Source organism: Sciurus carolinensis, chromosome 7 (genome assembly GCF_902686445.1).
Source record: "Sciurus carolinensis chromosome 7, mSciCar1.2, whole genome shotgun sequence".
Taxonomy (NCBI): Eukaryota; Metazoa; Chordata; class Mammalia; order Rodentia; family Sciuridae; genus Sciurus; species Sciurus carolinensis.
Window position 1 is genome coordinate 154047579 of NC_062219.1, and position 15670 is coordinate 154063248.

At 49.8% G+C, this 15670-nt stretch overlaps 1 protein-coding gene across 1 annotated transcript in view; it reads left to right on the forward strand.

Moving 5' to 3' along the window:
* Carmil1 (capping protein regulator and myosin 1 linker 1) overlaps positions 1 to 15670 on the forward strand; it is a 251990-nt gene that overhangs the window by 141874 nt on the left and 94446 nt on the right. The window contains exons 12-16 of the mRNA XM_047558066.1: positions 775 to 861; positions 6822 to 6925; positions 9085 to 9162; positions 9286 to 9362; positions 12014 to 12118. Coding sequence (XP_047414022.1) covers positions 775 to 861; positions 6822 to 6925; positions 9085 to 9162; positions 9286 to 9362; positions 12014 to 12118 — 451 coding nt within the window. The remainder of the gene's footprint in view (positions 1 to 774; positions 862 to 6821; positions 6926 to 9084; positions 9163 to 9285; positions 9363 to 12013; positions 12119 to 15670) is intronic.

Consider the following 15670-nt stretch of genomic DNA (forward strand, 5'->3'; position numbering starts at 1 on the left):
CAGCCCTTGATTTTTAACACTGAGTTCTTGAGCCTTTTCCAGTTACAAAACCTGGCATTAAGAAGTTGAAGCAGCCAGGTGCAGTGGTGCACGCCTGTAATCCCAGTCACTTAGGGAGCAGAGGCGGAGGCTGAGGCTCACAAGTTCAAGTCCAGCCTCAGTAACTTCAGAGGTCCTATCTCAAAATAAAAGATAGAAGGGGCTGGGGGTGGAGCCCAGTGGTAGAGCACCCCTGGATTCAATCACCAGTACCACAAAGGAAAAAAGGCCTGAACGGTGCTGGTGCTGCGTCTGAGGTTGTTAACCATGAGCCAATTAAGTTTTGGGACCCATGTGTTAAAAGTGAAGCCGTTATCTGAGTAGTTAATATGATTCCATTCTTGACTATAATTAAATGGGATGCAGCTCCCATCCAGAAGAGTCAGCTCAGGAAGACAGAAGTTAAATAGAACAGGGGAGCAATTCTGTCCCATTCCCAGGAGGGTTTGCACTGCGGACGGGACCATCTGAAGAGGGTCCCATCTGACCAAAGAGAACTGTTGGTAACAGTCAAGTTTCAGACACTGTTGTGTGGACGGACACCCTTCCCTTTCTCCTACCCCACAGGTCGGGCCAGCGGAAAAGGGGGCATGATGGTAAACAACTGGGAAATTGCCTCCGGCTCTGGACAGAAAACAGGATCACTCAAATTGGAATTGATTTTATTTTCATGCCCTGTCAAATACAACCGAGAACTTGAAAAGTCTAATAATCTCTCTCTTTTTCCCTTCTCAGGTGTGTCCTCTCTAAGTATTCAATTTGCCAAACTCCCAAAGGGATTAAAGCATTTAAATTTATCTAAAACCTCATTGTCACCTAAAGGTACAGTATGCTTTATTTACTTGTCACTGTGTCTGCCATTGCCGCACCTGCTGCCCGCGTGTTGGAATTCGTGCCCATTATGACCCTTCACGTGGAAATGCACGTATCTCAGGACTCTGGCAGTTCTAAGATAAATACAGGGTGCACTTCAAACCCGGGGTCTCCAGTGCTTTCAGAGTGGAGAATCGTTTTGAAATGCACACACTACCGTCCTTAGGTTTTTCGATTCGAGTTGGTGCATGCCCGCCTGGCTGCTCAGCTGCCCGCCCTCCCCTGGTACCTGGTGGTCCTGTGGTTCCTCCTGCAGACATCGGCTTCCCTGTGGCTGGGCTGTTGGCCTCACAGGAGCCTCTCCTCCTGCTGTGCCTGCTCCAGCGTCTCTGCTTCCCGTGCTGCCTCTGGAAATGGCCTAATTTTCTCCCTGGGTCCCTCCTGACCTGTCAGGTCCTGTCAGTCCCCTTATTATTTTGCTGCACTGCCACCTGCATCTCAAGATCAGAAGCCCCCCTGCATTCCTCCACCTTCGCCCACCTTCACCCTCCACCCAGGCCTGCAGCAGCTCTCCTCTCGCCCCGCATTCTTGGAGAGCTGCTGTTCATTTCACAAAAGCTTCATCTGCGACCTTCTCTGCTGAGGTGCGTCTGCTGTTCCTGAGGCCACTGCAGAGTTGCTGCTCCTTCTGTCGTGTTCCTTCTGGATCCCACAGCCCTGCTCTGTGCAAGCTTTGCCTCTCTTCTTGCAACTGGTGCCCCTCTTTCCTCTGTATCCTCAGCATCGGGCCCCGGGCCTGGACCACTGTGGGCCTGTGGCACGGGTTTCTTGAACTGAGCAGCTTGGTAGTTCTTATGAAGGCATCATATGCAGCATCGTCAGTCTTGTTAGGGTGCCTATGGTTCAGTCCTGACTTTTACATCTCCTTCCCTGGTTGTCTCATCTGTAACACAGAAATAAGAGGATCTATCTCATCACAGGTAGAGAGTTAAATTAGTTAATATAGATATAGTGTGGTTTCTGGAACAACGGGCTTAATAGAGATCACCAGCTGCAGCTGCTGTTACTACCACGACCACCACTATCACTACGAAACTACCATCGCCATTACTTTCAGTATCATCACCATGACCACCATCACCATGATCATCATCATCACATCTCACCACCATCACCATTACCCTCACCATCATCACCATCACCATCATTACCCTCACCATCATCACCACCATCACCATTACCCTCACCACCACCATGACCACCATCACCATTACCCTCACCATCATCACCATGACCACCATCACCATGACCATCATTACCTCGACCATCATTACCACCATCACCACCATCATCACCATCTTTACCATCACCATTACTCTCACCATCACCACCATCACATTACCCTCACCATCATCACCATGACCACCATCACCATCATCACTACAGCCACCATCAACTTTACCCTCAACGCCGTCACACCTCAACATCGTCACCACCAGCATCGTCACCGCAGTCACCAGTACCATTACTGTCTACCATCATCACTGTCACCACCACTGTCACTTATCATCACGATTACCACCACCATCATTTTATTCTGTGATGTTTTTATGTACTTTTATTTCATCCTGGGACAGCCTCAGTGTCCTGCTACCCTATAAAATTCAGCTTCAACCTCGCTTTCTCTTTGAAGCTTTCCTGGACAATGTCCTCCTGCTTCACCATCGCAGCTAGATGCTCCTTCCTCTGTGTTCTGTAGTAAGTCCCTCTGTTTTAGTATGTTTGCTGCTGCCCTCTGATTGTGTCCTAGCCTGGAAGTTTCTGCAGGGTCGGGGATTTCTTGGCTCCTTCATTTCTGTGTCCTGGCACCTGATGCATGTCAGGCAGTCACTGAGCATGCCATGGGTAAAAGGGGTGCCCTTATGATTTTATATCTGTCCAGTCGGACATTATTCTAAACTTGCAGTTACACTCAGAGTGATTTGAAATTGGAATTAGTTCCCTACGTCTCATGATTTTACATGTATACATGTGTACATATACTAAAGGGAAGGATTTTCCCAGCTGTCAGTGCTTTCTAACCTGGAGCTGGAAACCATCTCCAGAGCCTGAAGCTAAATCTTAGCCCCTTTCCATTATTCCTGCTATACGTCAGAAAATCAATTTTACAAAACCCTTTTTCTGATGGTGGTCAGTGCATTGCATCTTTATGGTAAAGATTTAGAAGATATTGAAAGGTATAAATAAGAAAACAAAAATGACTTTTAATGGCAATGCTAAGACATTACAAGATTTTCACTGTTAGATAGATGCCCAGCCTCCCACAGTGTAACCTGCCTGTCACAGTTTCTTTACATACATACGTGGGTGCAAACACATGCACAGCATATATGGGACTCTATTGCACTAGTTTTTGAACTGCTTTCCCTTCACGGTGTGTGGTGATTGCTTATGTAAGTAAATACTGGATCGCTTTCAGTGGCTGCATGGTATTCTAGAGTTTGGAATCATGTTCCAGGATCTATTTAAATAATCTATTGCTGTCCATGTAAATAGTTTTTAGTTTTTTATAATCCAACCAACACCAACATAAATTTGCTTGCTAATTTTGGCCATTTCCTTAATATCATTTTTAGGATGATTTTTGCAGGTAGAATCACTAGGTCAAAGAGTATGTGTACTTTTAAAAGCTTCTCTTCTTATTCATCGCCACTTGTCCCCAGGTGTTTTGTGCAGGCTTCCCTGCCTTCTCAGTCCCTGGGTGTTGCCCTCCGCGTCCCTCCTCTGGCGTGCACCAGAGTGCTCTGACGTTGTAAGTTTAGTTCCTCCAGTTCTTGCTTGGGCCATTTTTTTCCTGTTTGTCTTAGTCCTTGGTATTGCTTTTGGGGAAATGGCTGATCCACATCCTTGGTTCATTTTCTAGTTTCAGTTTTAATCTCTTTTTTACTTTATGTGGTTCTCAACCTCTCAAAAGTATTAATATGTATCTTGTGCTCTTTATGGACGGAGGGCTTTCCCAAGTCTGTTTGAAGGCCTTTTGATGACATTTCTTTATTTGTTCAGTACCACTGAACAGATGGAGAGAAGTGGCAATCATGTGTCCTTCCTAGGGCGGGCCTGGGTTCCGACTTCCTCGTGCCACCTCTCAGTGGTAGGGCAGGGAGCTCTGTGGGCCCAGCCGGGCCCCTCAGCACCCCTGTGTTGAGGGCAGCTGCACATTGCTTGTGCCCTTCACAGGTCAGTCCCACTGGTTATCTCTGTCCTGTAACAAAATATGTATACAGCAGAATGTGTTCTGAGAATTAATATTGATTTATAATATGAGACCTCAAATTTTTTTTGTTATCTGTTTTAAGACAAATACCTTGACATGCTTTTTTTTTTTTAACATCGATTTCTTAAAGGCTTATACATAGATTCTGAAAGGTTTGCTATTTCAAAATAGCTCAGATTAAACTGCAGTTTTAAGTTTCTGTTGAATCTGACTAACATTTATATTTTAGTTTCTTGAAAACATTTATATTCAAGGCTCCATAATTCAAGACATCCTAAAATAATTTCCTCACGACATTCCCGGCGCTTCCCAGTGTGCCTCTCTTCCTCAGATGTTAGCTCGCTGATAGTTTTCTGGATTTCCAGCAAGTGTCCTGCTGGTTGGCAGATTACGTCAAGGCAGGGCCATCTGGCTCCCCCTTATCCAGCTGTAAACATTCCGGTAGTGAAGAAGACGCATGGTGGACGTCACCAGGCAGCCAGCCTCTGGAGCAGCCCGCAGCTCTGTGTTGAGTTGGGTTTGTCAGAGCCCTGATTGTTTTGTAGTCCTGTGCTTTTATGATTTCCTGCTCTCAGTGGGCCCTCCGAGGCAGGCTGCATGCGAGCGAGGGCTCAGGGGGCCAGGGAGGATGCCCTGTGTGCCGCTTCCGTGGCGCGAAGCCGAGCTGGTCACCTGGTCCTCTGAAGTCTGCTCAGACGCTGGCCACCTGCCAAGGGCCCACACGCAGTCAAGGAGCATTCTGTCAGGACTCACTTGGCCTTCTCATTCTGCAATTCATTTACTGGGCCTTACCATAGTCAGTAAGGATGAGATCTTACAAAGGACTTTCTTGATGAGAGTCTGGTATTCTCCATATGTTTTAGACTCAATAGTTTCACTTAAAAAACAGATTCATGTTATTAGAAGACAAACTGAAGGAAATTCATCATCCCAGCAGTTGTAGGAGAGGACCACCAGAAACCAACCTTTCCTGCAGCCCTTGCAGGTTCCTCTCAATAGCACGAGTGGTCAGGTCCCCACCCCTTCGTTAGAAGCCCTGGGTTCCTGCCCTGTTGGTAGTAGCTGCCTCAGTGCACGGGGAATGCAGCTGTCCCTCGGTAGCTGCAGAAATCTGGTTCTAGGAAACTGTCCCCTGCTGTGGACGCCAGAATTCACAGATGCTTCCGAAGTCCTTCTGTGAAACCCGCGGTGCTGTATAGACCCATATGCACTTTCCTGTATGCTCTGAGGCGTCTCTGAGTTACTTGTGGTGCCTAATACAACATGAGCTCAGGTGAACAGTCAGCATCCTGTGCCCTGTGAGGAGTGACGACAAGGACAACAGGGCTGTGCATGTCCAGTGCAGGCGCCCTTGCTGTTGCTGCTGCTTTGGTTGTGCGTGGCTGTGCCGGTGCTGAGCATAGATCTGCAAGGTCACCCGTGTTCCGTCTATGTCCACCCCGAGCTGGACTTCTGCTGGACCCGTGGCATCCCTGGGCCTCAGAGCCCTGGCCAGGACCCAGTGGCTTTCAGAAGATTTCATAAGATGAGGAGATGTTCCTTACGTAGCACTGACTTTGCATCCTAGAGTCTAGTTAGTTCTTTCATGAAGGTCTTTGCATTTTTCCAAGGCAAAGAATGGCTTGCCTGGCATGCGTGAAGCTCTGGGTCTAATCCCCAGTACCCAGGGTTGAACCCAGGGGTGCTCTACCACTGAGCAACAGCCTCAGCCATTTTTATTTTGAGACATAAGTTGCGTAGGGCCTCACTGAGTTGCTGAGGCTAACCTCAAACTTGCAATCCTCCTGGCTTGGCCTCCCAAGTTGCTGGAGTTGCAGGTGTGCACCACTGCACCTAGCTAGAAAAGTAGACTTTAATAGAAATATGGAGATCCCCTGTCCCGTTGTCTTATGAGTAATCATCAGAGTTTTGGGGAGAATGTGAGGCCCTCAAGTGACCTGACTGTCCTGGGCTCCATTTGATGAGTCTCCTGTGAAGAGAGGGGACCTGATTGAAACCCACATGCTGTTGGGTGCCGACTTGGCCTGTGTGGGGAGGTGTTGTACCTGGAGGAGAGCCCAGCCCTGGCCTCCCCAACAGCCTTGCCCTCCTCATGGAGTCGTGCCTTTGGAGGTGGGTCTGACACTCCGTTCAGTCGACACTGGCTTGGGCCGTTCACGTTCTGTACACGCAGTCCCATGGAGTGTTGACTGAAAGTTCTTCCTTTGCTGCTTCCTACATTGTAAAATCCGTTTCGATCCAGATTTTGCCCTGAGTGTTGTATGTGAAGTAGAGCGACACCCCGTCAACTTCCTAGGGGTCGCACCGCGTATATTACCTGCCTTTGCACATGTGTCTTTTAAGTGCCACTCACAAAGTTAGGAGTTTGCACGTGTGTCTTTTAAGTGCCTCTCACAAAGTCAGGAGTCTCTTGGCAGGATTTGGGGAAAGGTAAAGGTCACCAGTCAGAGAGCTCCTGTCACTCTGAGACTTCGAGGTCACATGGGAAGGGGTGGACGGGTGGAAGGGAGCAGAGCTGATTCCTTGGCTCTCTCCGATTCTGCGGGATGGCGAGCTGTCCTCTGGACAGGGTGGCGGGTGCTCCGGCTTAACCCCATCCTGCAGTCTGGTGGGCTACGGTGCCCTTGGTGGAAACCCGCCAGCCCCCTTCGGTTTCCTGCATGGGGTCCGAGCCTGGCTTCTCTTGACTTTGCAGGGGTGAACAGCCTTTCTCAGTCACTCAGTGCCAACCCGTTGACCGCCTCCACCCTCACCCACCTGGACCTCTCAGGGAACGTGCTCCGAGGAGATGACCTCTCGGTGAGTTTGCCTTTCCTCATCCTGCTCCCGTCCCCGGAGGCACCTGCTCAGATGCGACCTTCTGCATCTCTGTGTCTGGACCTCTCAGCATCGTGCAGGGACCAGCCTGTGGAGGGCTCTAGTGAAAACTCCAGAGCCCTACTTAATTAAACGCAGCCTGTCACCGCAGATGGCTCTTCTAACTTAATGATGCTGAAGTTTAACTTGTTTTTGGAAATATTTTTCTGAAGGAATTATTTCCTTCATTTTAAATCATTATTTCACCTGCTAGACTTCCCTAGTAAGAAATACTGGTAATGTAAACTGAATTGTAGTGTTGGGAAAATGGATGGGTTTTTAAGAATTATTTTCAATTAAAAGGGGTTTGTAGGACAGACCCCAACTCATCTGTTCCGTATATAAAATAACTCTCTTCAGCGTTTGTTTATGAAACCAAAAAGATCCCCCAGTTATAACGTGATGCTCATGCACCTGCCTCTGTGATTCAGATCTCTGGTTGATGTCACCGACACAGAGCGCTAGGTAGGTTATTGCCATATGGGCACACGGCCCCTTCTGGTCAGCAGCACTGAATTGAGAAGAAATGTTCCTTCAACAACTGGGCCACAGCAAGTGGGCATCTTTGAAGGGCCGTAATTTGCATTCTGCTGCTTGGCAGGGATGAGAAGCCCTGTGGGATGTATTCTCATTTGTCTGCTCTTCCCCTCCTGGTAAGGCAGGGAATGCAGATGAAGGCCTCTCTGGTTTCTCTCCCTCCTTTGCACTCAGATCATGTGGGAGCACCTGTTTCCCGGTGCACCAGGACTTCTCAGGGCACTGCCCAGCTTCCGTGGCACCTTCACTGGCCGTTCCCGCACCCGCTCCCTTCCAGGGTGAAGCGAGGAGGCCGATGGGAGGCCACTGGAATCCTGCAGGGGCCAAGCAGAGGAACAGAGCGAGGGAGGAGAGAGACGAGCTTGGGCCTTGTCGTTGCCTCAGATGACAAATGAGTTCTAAGCTTCCCCTGGGTGGGGTGGTCTTGCTCCAGCGCACCTCTGGGGAGCGAGGACGGATCAGGCCTGAGCCAGAGCAGGCTCCTAGCCAGCGACAGTGCCGCTCTAGGGGCCGCTACCCCTGTGCCTGGGGAAAGCCTCAGAGAAGGGTGCTGTCACCGCTTCAGGTGGCAGGAGCTCCCCCAGCTGGCGGCTGGGAGCACCACATTCCGATCCCTAAGGTCACTAGTGCCAGGCAGACAGCAAGCGGAGGCACAGCAGGTGGGCGAAAGGGATGGGTTTCCGAGTGGGAGCAGCTCAGGCTGCGGGGTGTCCTGACTCGGGTCACTCCGCAGCACTCCAGGCTACCGTCGTGTCCTCCTGAGTCATCTGGTGGAGAGGGATTTCCTCAGCCCCACACAGTGAGCCGCTGCGTCTGGTGCCTTTGCCAGTGGCCGGGGCCCGCAGCACAAGCTTCAGTCAGTTTTGGGACTGAGCTGTCTGGTGGGCTCCAGGGAAGCTGAGGAGAGACCCCCACCGTTTGCCAGGTCACCCCGTGAGCTCTGCGGCTGCCCCTTGAGGGTCCCTGAGCTGATCAGTGATGAGCTGCCTCGCTTCAGGGGTCCCGCACTGGGGGAGAGGGAAGTGTAGCTCTGGTGCCCCTGAGACCCCAAGAGCCTTTGCCGCCTGTGTGTTATTTATTTTTTATTTTTTTAAGGACGGATAGTGCTGCCAGGCCTGTTCTCGTTAGATTTTTGGAAATAACTAGAGATGGAAAATCTAGTACCCTGGGAAGAGTACAGCCCGAGACCATCCCAGGGCTCAAACACAGATGAGTGCTTCTGTGAACACCTTCAAGAGTTAAAATCAATTAGCACTATTCCAAGAATCATAATAAAATTGAACTAACCAGGAAAATGAAGTTGAGTGTATAAAAAGGGGGGTTTGGTAGAAAAGATTCAATTTGGTCATTTTAAACTGAAGCATAAAAATTTATTGTAGGTGAACTTTAGAGTTTTGTTGTCAGAGAAGGTAAGGGAATGAAAGGAAATTCTGCAAATCCTCTTGGGAACAGCAGCATGATCCTGGGGAATATGGGCTGCTTCCTATTAACACGGTGACTGTGTCGTGGGATGTGTGTGTGTGTGTTTCTAGATCCTGACATTTAATTTTGTTTTTTATTTCAAGCACATGTACAATTTTTTGGCCCAGCCAAATGCCATTGCTCATCTGGATTTGTCCAATACAGAGTGCTCCGTGGACATGGTAATGTTCCTTTACACAGCTTTGGGGGTCTCGGGAGCGCATGGGGCACAGGGCCTTTCTTTAGGAAGACATCTTGGTGGACCTAGAAATACTCGAAAGTAAGGATGCCTTGTTTCTCCCCAGGTCTGCGGCGCTCTCCTCCGCGGATGCCTTCAGTACCTAGCTGTGCTCAATCTCTCCAGAACCGTCTTCTCGCACCGGTATGGGTCCCTCCTGCTGTCCTGCCCTCAGCAGAGCCTTCCCCTGGGGAGGGAAGTAACCATAACGCAACAGACTGCAAGGGGTGCCGCGGCCTGCAGATGGCCTCAGAGCGCGGCATGTGGGCAGCGGCCCGGGCAGTTGGTTCCCTCATCTTCCTCACCGTGGTTGGTGTTCTCACTGGCACCTGCACGGAACTCTGTGCGCTGTGTGACTGGTGGCTCCTCACGTGAGCAGGCACTCTCTTCATACAGCGAAAGCCCTTCTGGAAAGTGCTGTGGGTGTCTCGCAGGGATGAGCCTAGAAGTGAGAATAAAGTATCTCCCAGGGCCGAGACCCGGCCTTCCCAAAGCGCACGCTTTTCACTTTGTAGGAGTGGCAGCAGCAGCAGCAGCATGGAGTGCGGGCAGGCGGGAGGGCGAAAGGACCTGGCTGCGTGGGCATGGCATCTGTGCCCTGTGCTCTGACGCGGCCAGTGCGCAGCCTTCCGAGGGCGTGCAGGTGGTAAGCAGGACTTGGGTTATTCCTCGTCCGCTCACAGCGTGGGGTACTACCTCCCGTTGGAGCCATCTCCGTTGCCCAGAGTTGATGTTTTCGGAGCTCTGTGTGCCCGGAGACTGGCCCTTACTCAGGCTGCAACCTCAGCTTTGCCGCGTTGTCCCGCTGCTGTGCCTCCAGTTTGTCAATCTGTATTTAAGTACTTTTTGCTCCATTACATGAATGTGCATGTAAATCTTTGCAGTAGCAAAACACAAGCCACCGATTCCTTAGCAGAGGAAGGTCAGAAGGCACAAGTCCAGGAAGTGCAGCGGGAGAGGCACCATGAGCAGCGTGTTTGGTTCTGGGTGCTTCTGGGGCTCTGCTCAGCTCCTGTGTTGGACGGCAGCTTGGGAAGCGCGGCTCTGGCGGTGATGGAAGGTCGGAGTGACGCCAGTGACGGCGTAGGTCTTTGTGTCTTGGGCTCTGCACCCACGGACGGCACTGTGGATTCCGTGGTGACTGGTCAGCAGGGCAGCTCTTAAGCGTGTAGAGTGCTGTGCTAACAAATTGCCTGGTCTTCCAACAAAAGGTTGTGATTAAATTGTTTAATACTGGCACCTTACTAGATACAGCTGCGGGGAGCGCTCGGTAATTATGTCAAAATTACTGCATTTACGTTGAGGTGTGAATTGTTAGCTAGGCCAGTCACGCTTTTGTTCACAGATGATTTCATGAGTGTACCCGGCAGGGTAGGTTCTGTCGCAGCAGTGACCCGCCCCAGCCCGAGGGCTGCTCCTCCCCACCTCCACTGGCTTTCAGCAAGGGCAGTGGCCACATTCCCTTTATCTGGGAGGCCTGTCCTCTCCAGAGCCCTGACAGCCACTTAGCAGATGAAGAGAGACCTTGCAGAGCCCCTTCTTGCTCACAAAGCATCTCTGGAAATGACCCTCGTCTCCTCCCTTTACCTTTGCTGGCCTTGGAGAGCCATGTGGCTCTCAGGTGGCAGCTGGCAGCCTCCCTCAGAAAGGGGCCCTCAATGTCTAGAAACACTGAGCAGGCAGCACCCAGGCAGAGCAGCGGGAGCAAAGCTTCTCAGTGAGCCAGTGGACAGCGTTTCCTATCAGACAGGAGCAGGAACGCCCAAGCTGGCCTTGCTCTACCCTCTGGACGCAGCTTTGGAAATGTGTAATACCTAGTACATCCTATCAGAATTCTTTCCTCTCAGTTTGGTTTTTCATCTTTTCAGGTAAAGATTCTGGTTGTTTGGATCTTTCTTCCTGAAGTTGCCTTGTTTTAGACTGTACTTTGAACCTGTCAGGTGGTCACAGGTCTCCCCAGACCTCTGTGTGTGAAGTATGATGGACTTAGAGGTGGGTGGGTGGGACACGGGGCCTCCACCCTCGCTCCCCCTGGAGTACGGTGCCGTCAGCCACCTGCTTCCTGTGCAGGCTGCATGCTCCCCGCCTGCTGCGTCTTCAGCTCTTCCACCAGTTCTGCCGGGGGAACCCAACAGCCAAGGGATCCGGTGCCAGTGTGACTGGAGCCTTCAGCTCTCCTTCATCCCAAGCTGTGCGGTTCGACGCACTTCCTTCCCACCAATGGTCGGGGAGGCTCAGGAGGTTGCAGCCACTTGTTTTTGAGTTTAGTCTTTGTTCTGATTTGGGGTCAGAAGCCTAGATTCTCAGAGTGGATGGAGGAGCTTAACAGGTGATTTGCGGAGCAGGCTCCTCACTGGTCAGACTTGAAGCCGGCATTCAACTTGGCACCACATCCGCCCTTGCTGCATCCGAGTCCTGCTACCTCTAAACCCACAGCCACCACGGGCAGTGATCCTTTAAGTCTGACTCTGCCCGGTGGGAAACCTCTTAAAATCAACACAAAGTGTGCATCTCTGACCTCCTGCTTATAAACACTCCAGATGTGCAGTTTCCTGGAGATGGCCAGGGTCAAGCATAGTGGGTTCACCGGCTGCCAAGAAAAGGAGACATGCTCGGGGCACTTGAAGACCTGGCCTGTTCTGCGCCAGCCTCGACTTCTTCCTTTAGGTCTTAGATGTTTCTTCTCTCCTTCGCGTTTCTGAGTGACTGGTGCACTCAGACTGCGTTCAGCAGGTCTGGAGGGCCAGTCGGGCAGCTGGTGGAGTGGGACCGCTCACAGCTCTCTGTTTTTGCAGGAAAGGAAAAGAAGTGCCCCCGTCCTTCAAGCAGTTCTTCAGCAGCTCCCTGGCTTTGATGCACATCAACCTCTCTGGCACAAAACTATCTCCTGAGCCCTTAAAGTGAGTGAGTGATTCACTTCCTCCAGAGCTTTGTAAGTTCAGTGCGTTATTATGAAAATGCTTGAGGGAAGGGAGAAGGACATGTGGTCCAAAGACAGACAAGACAAACGAGGACAGCTGCTCTGAGATGGGAGAGTTCATCACAAGCGTTAAAAGCACAGTGTGCAGCACTGATATGATTGCATCTTCTTTTTTTAAAAATCTTCCTTTAGTCCATGACCTTGGCAGTAGTCCCTGATCTTATACGAAAGAGGTGTTCCCCCCAGCATGTGTGAAAATGTCACACTGAACCCTGTAAAATGCACGATGATCATGTGTCAAACATTGTGCTTCCAGGTGCCCTTGCCTTTGGTCAACCTGCTTGGCCCGTTTTTGGCATATTCTTGTGTGTGTGCTAGTCCATGGTTGTTCTAAATATTTCTACCAATGGTGATAATCAAACTCTATGTACATTGTGTGGGCAGCAGAACTGAGTTCTGGGTGCTTGGGTGTCTGCATTACTGAGTGGACTGTGGGCTGTTTGGCCTCGCTTAGCAGCTGACTTCAGTTGTGGAGTTAAAGTGTTCAGTGAAATTGAGGTCGGAGAGTAATTTCTCATCTTTGGCTTTCTGTTCACCTCTGCCAGACAGAATCAAAGTTGAATGTAAGGGTGATGGAGCCGAGTTCTCTCTGAGTCTAAAGAAGGTGTGTTCCCTGGTCGTGCACCCTGTCTGGCATGCTCAAACGCCCACAGATTTCTCTGTGCCCAGCTGGTGTCAGCTGGCATCAGTTAACATTTACGCTTTCCTTACATTTTGTATGAGGTGTTAAAAATCTGTACCTGTTATTTATTTTACTAGAAAATTGATTTTCATCTAATTTATAAGTTTTCTGTCCTTTTTTGTTGAAGGTATGAAGTTCTAGCTACCACATAGCACCACCATATGACTAACACAAAGAATGCCTTTAAGAAAAGTAGATCCAGTCAGGTGCTAGAAAGTATCTGATGTTTCAGCAGGCACTTTTTTTTTTTTTTTTTAATGTTTAATTATATGTTAGCTGGCTCTAAACCTAACAGCCAATTTGGGTGTGGTGACACATGCCTGTATTCCCAGTGGCAGGGGCTCGGGAGACTGAGGTAGGAGGATCTTAGGTTCAAAGCCAGCCTCAGCAATTTAGTGAGGTCCTGTCTCAAAGTAAAATATAAACATGGCTTGGGATGTGTCTCAGTGGTTAAGCACCTGTGGGTTCAATCCCTGGTGCCAGAAAATAAAAATAAATTAGACCTAACAGCCAAAAACAATTAAAAAAAAAAAATAACCCCATGATTTGGCTGTTTGTACTGGGGATTAAGAAAACAATGAGAACTTGTGCTCCAAAGGAGCTCCTTTAAAATTTAACCCTGTGTATTCAGCTAATATTTACAGATCATCACAGTGTTCCAGGTTTGAGGGTGCTGAGTACAGAGCCAAGCCACAGACAGCCCTGGTCTTTAGTGGGAGGCAGGCACGTTCAGGAGAGTTGAGGATAAGTGCATTTTTCTGATTCTTTCAGAATGGTGACTTGTAGACTGTAGAGTAGATGCTCATTGCTTAGTGGAACTGGTTTTCTGCAATATTCCACACTGGACTGGCTGTACTTTACTACATCAGTATACTTGTAAATGTTTTACTTGAATGATATTTTGTAATTCCTGACTGTTATGACCTGTTATCTATGGGAATGTTTGATCCTGTTAATTCAGAGGTCACTTCAGCACTGAGTTTTACTCAGTAAAAATTTCAAAGTGTGGAAAAATGCTTCCTAGCTAAAGATTCTAGAAACCAATTTCCATACAGACCTTGGTGTGATGTAGTAATTGGAAAGATGGCAGAAGTGAGGTGGTCGGGTCTACATGTGAGGCAGGGGTCCAGGACAGACTGCAGAGTCCCCCTGGGCTCACACATGCACTGAGGCCTGTGACGCTGACCGCGGCTGGGGTTTCCTGAGATTATGGTCAGCTTGCCAGATGGGCATGAGGACGTGCTTTGGGACTACTTCTGTGGAGAGACTGAGGAAAGGCAGCAGGACTGGACAGAGGGCAGGGGATCTGGGGCCTCCTAGGAGGAGGACAGAAGTGGAAGGCACTCGACCTGCATGGCAGCACCTGCTGCTGTTCCCAACTGTCACAGGGCTAGTGGTTCTCCTAACCCCAGATCACCTGCTACCATCCCCTAGGGGTGGAGGGTGACCCTTGCTTCTGGGAGGACTTGGGATCTGTAGCTGTGAGAGAGTAAGCCACAGAACTGTCACTTCTGAGAATAACGTGCTAAATGTGGACGTAATATATTCCAGCACTTTCCCTTAACCTCGGGTCCTTTCAAAGGGAGACACGTGGCCTCTTCCCTCATGGTGGGCTTTTCCTTTGAGCCACCTTCAGTCTGCTAAAGTATCTTAGGGGCTTTGGAGAACCTGGTGGCATTGCTCTGGTGTTCCCTCAAGTGTCCGGGTGGTTCAGTTCCCATTCTCCCAAGGGTGTTCCTTGCTGCAGGGTCCTCCAGGGTGCAGCCCGAGTTCCCACCTCTGTCGGTTCTTCTTGTCATCTGGCTTTTTCTCCCATGCCCTCCTCCCCTCCCGCCCTGCAGCGCCCCTCTCCAGTCCCATCTCCTTGGCTGAAGACGCTTTAAACCTCGTACCTGTGCTACTCCACACAGATGACGTGTCCCCTGTCCTGAGATGGGGAAACTGAATACGAACTCTTCTCCTCGCCAGTTACGAGCAGTGGTTGAGGACCGAGGAGAGAATAGTCGGGGCATTTCGCTGTCATTTGGTTATAGTGTCCTGCCGAGTCCCCCCTGGCCACTCAGCTTTGCTGTAGTTGTTGTGTTTTGTCTTGCCAAGAACAGTTTTTGTGGGTTATTTATCTTTATTGGTCTCCTGAGTGATCACCTCCTGACATTGGCCTTCTGTAGCTGAGTATCTCGAAGTACACCCTTGCCTTCCTGGGCCTCCATCCACGTCTGTGAAAGTGGGAAGGATTTTCCTTCTGTCTGAACATTATAAAACACAGTGTTGAAATAGGTAGCTACCTCTTGGAAACTCTGCATTATGTTAGAAGTAAAAGAGACCTCCTTGATGTCCAGACCCTAGTTTTGCGGATAATAATCTGAGACCTCTAAAAAGTGGTGTGCATAAGGTCACCCAGCTTCTAATGGAAGAGACCCGAGGTTGCCCTGCAGTTTTTAGTCCCAAGTACTTTTAGTGACTCAATTCTGTCCTAGGAAAGAAAGCATAAAAATGTGAATTTCGGGCAAAGGGAAGCAGTTTAATGAGTAGTTGGCACATAGATGGATAAGAGGAACCTAAACTTTCTCACTGGTCGGTGTTTGGAGTCATGGACTAGTGATCAGGTCCAGACTCTGACGCTGGGGCTGCAGCCACCTCTGCCTGGCTACTCAGCTCTCTTCGTGGGGAGGCCAGAACCCAGTGGCTAGAAGAGGGAATGTCAGGGACCTGGCTGGGAAGTGATTAGCTTTCTTCTGCCTCACTAATGCCCTGGGGCATTTTGGAGTAGCCTGGCCAGGTCCTTATCCA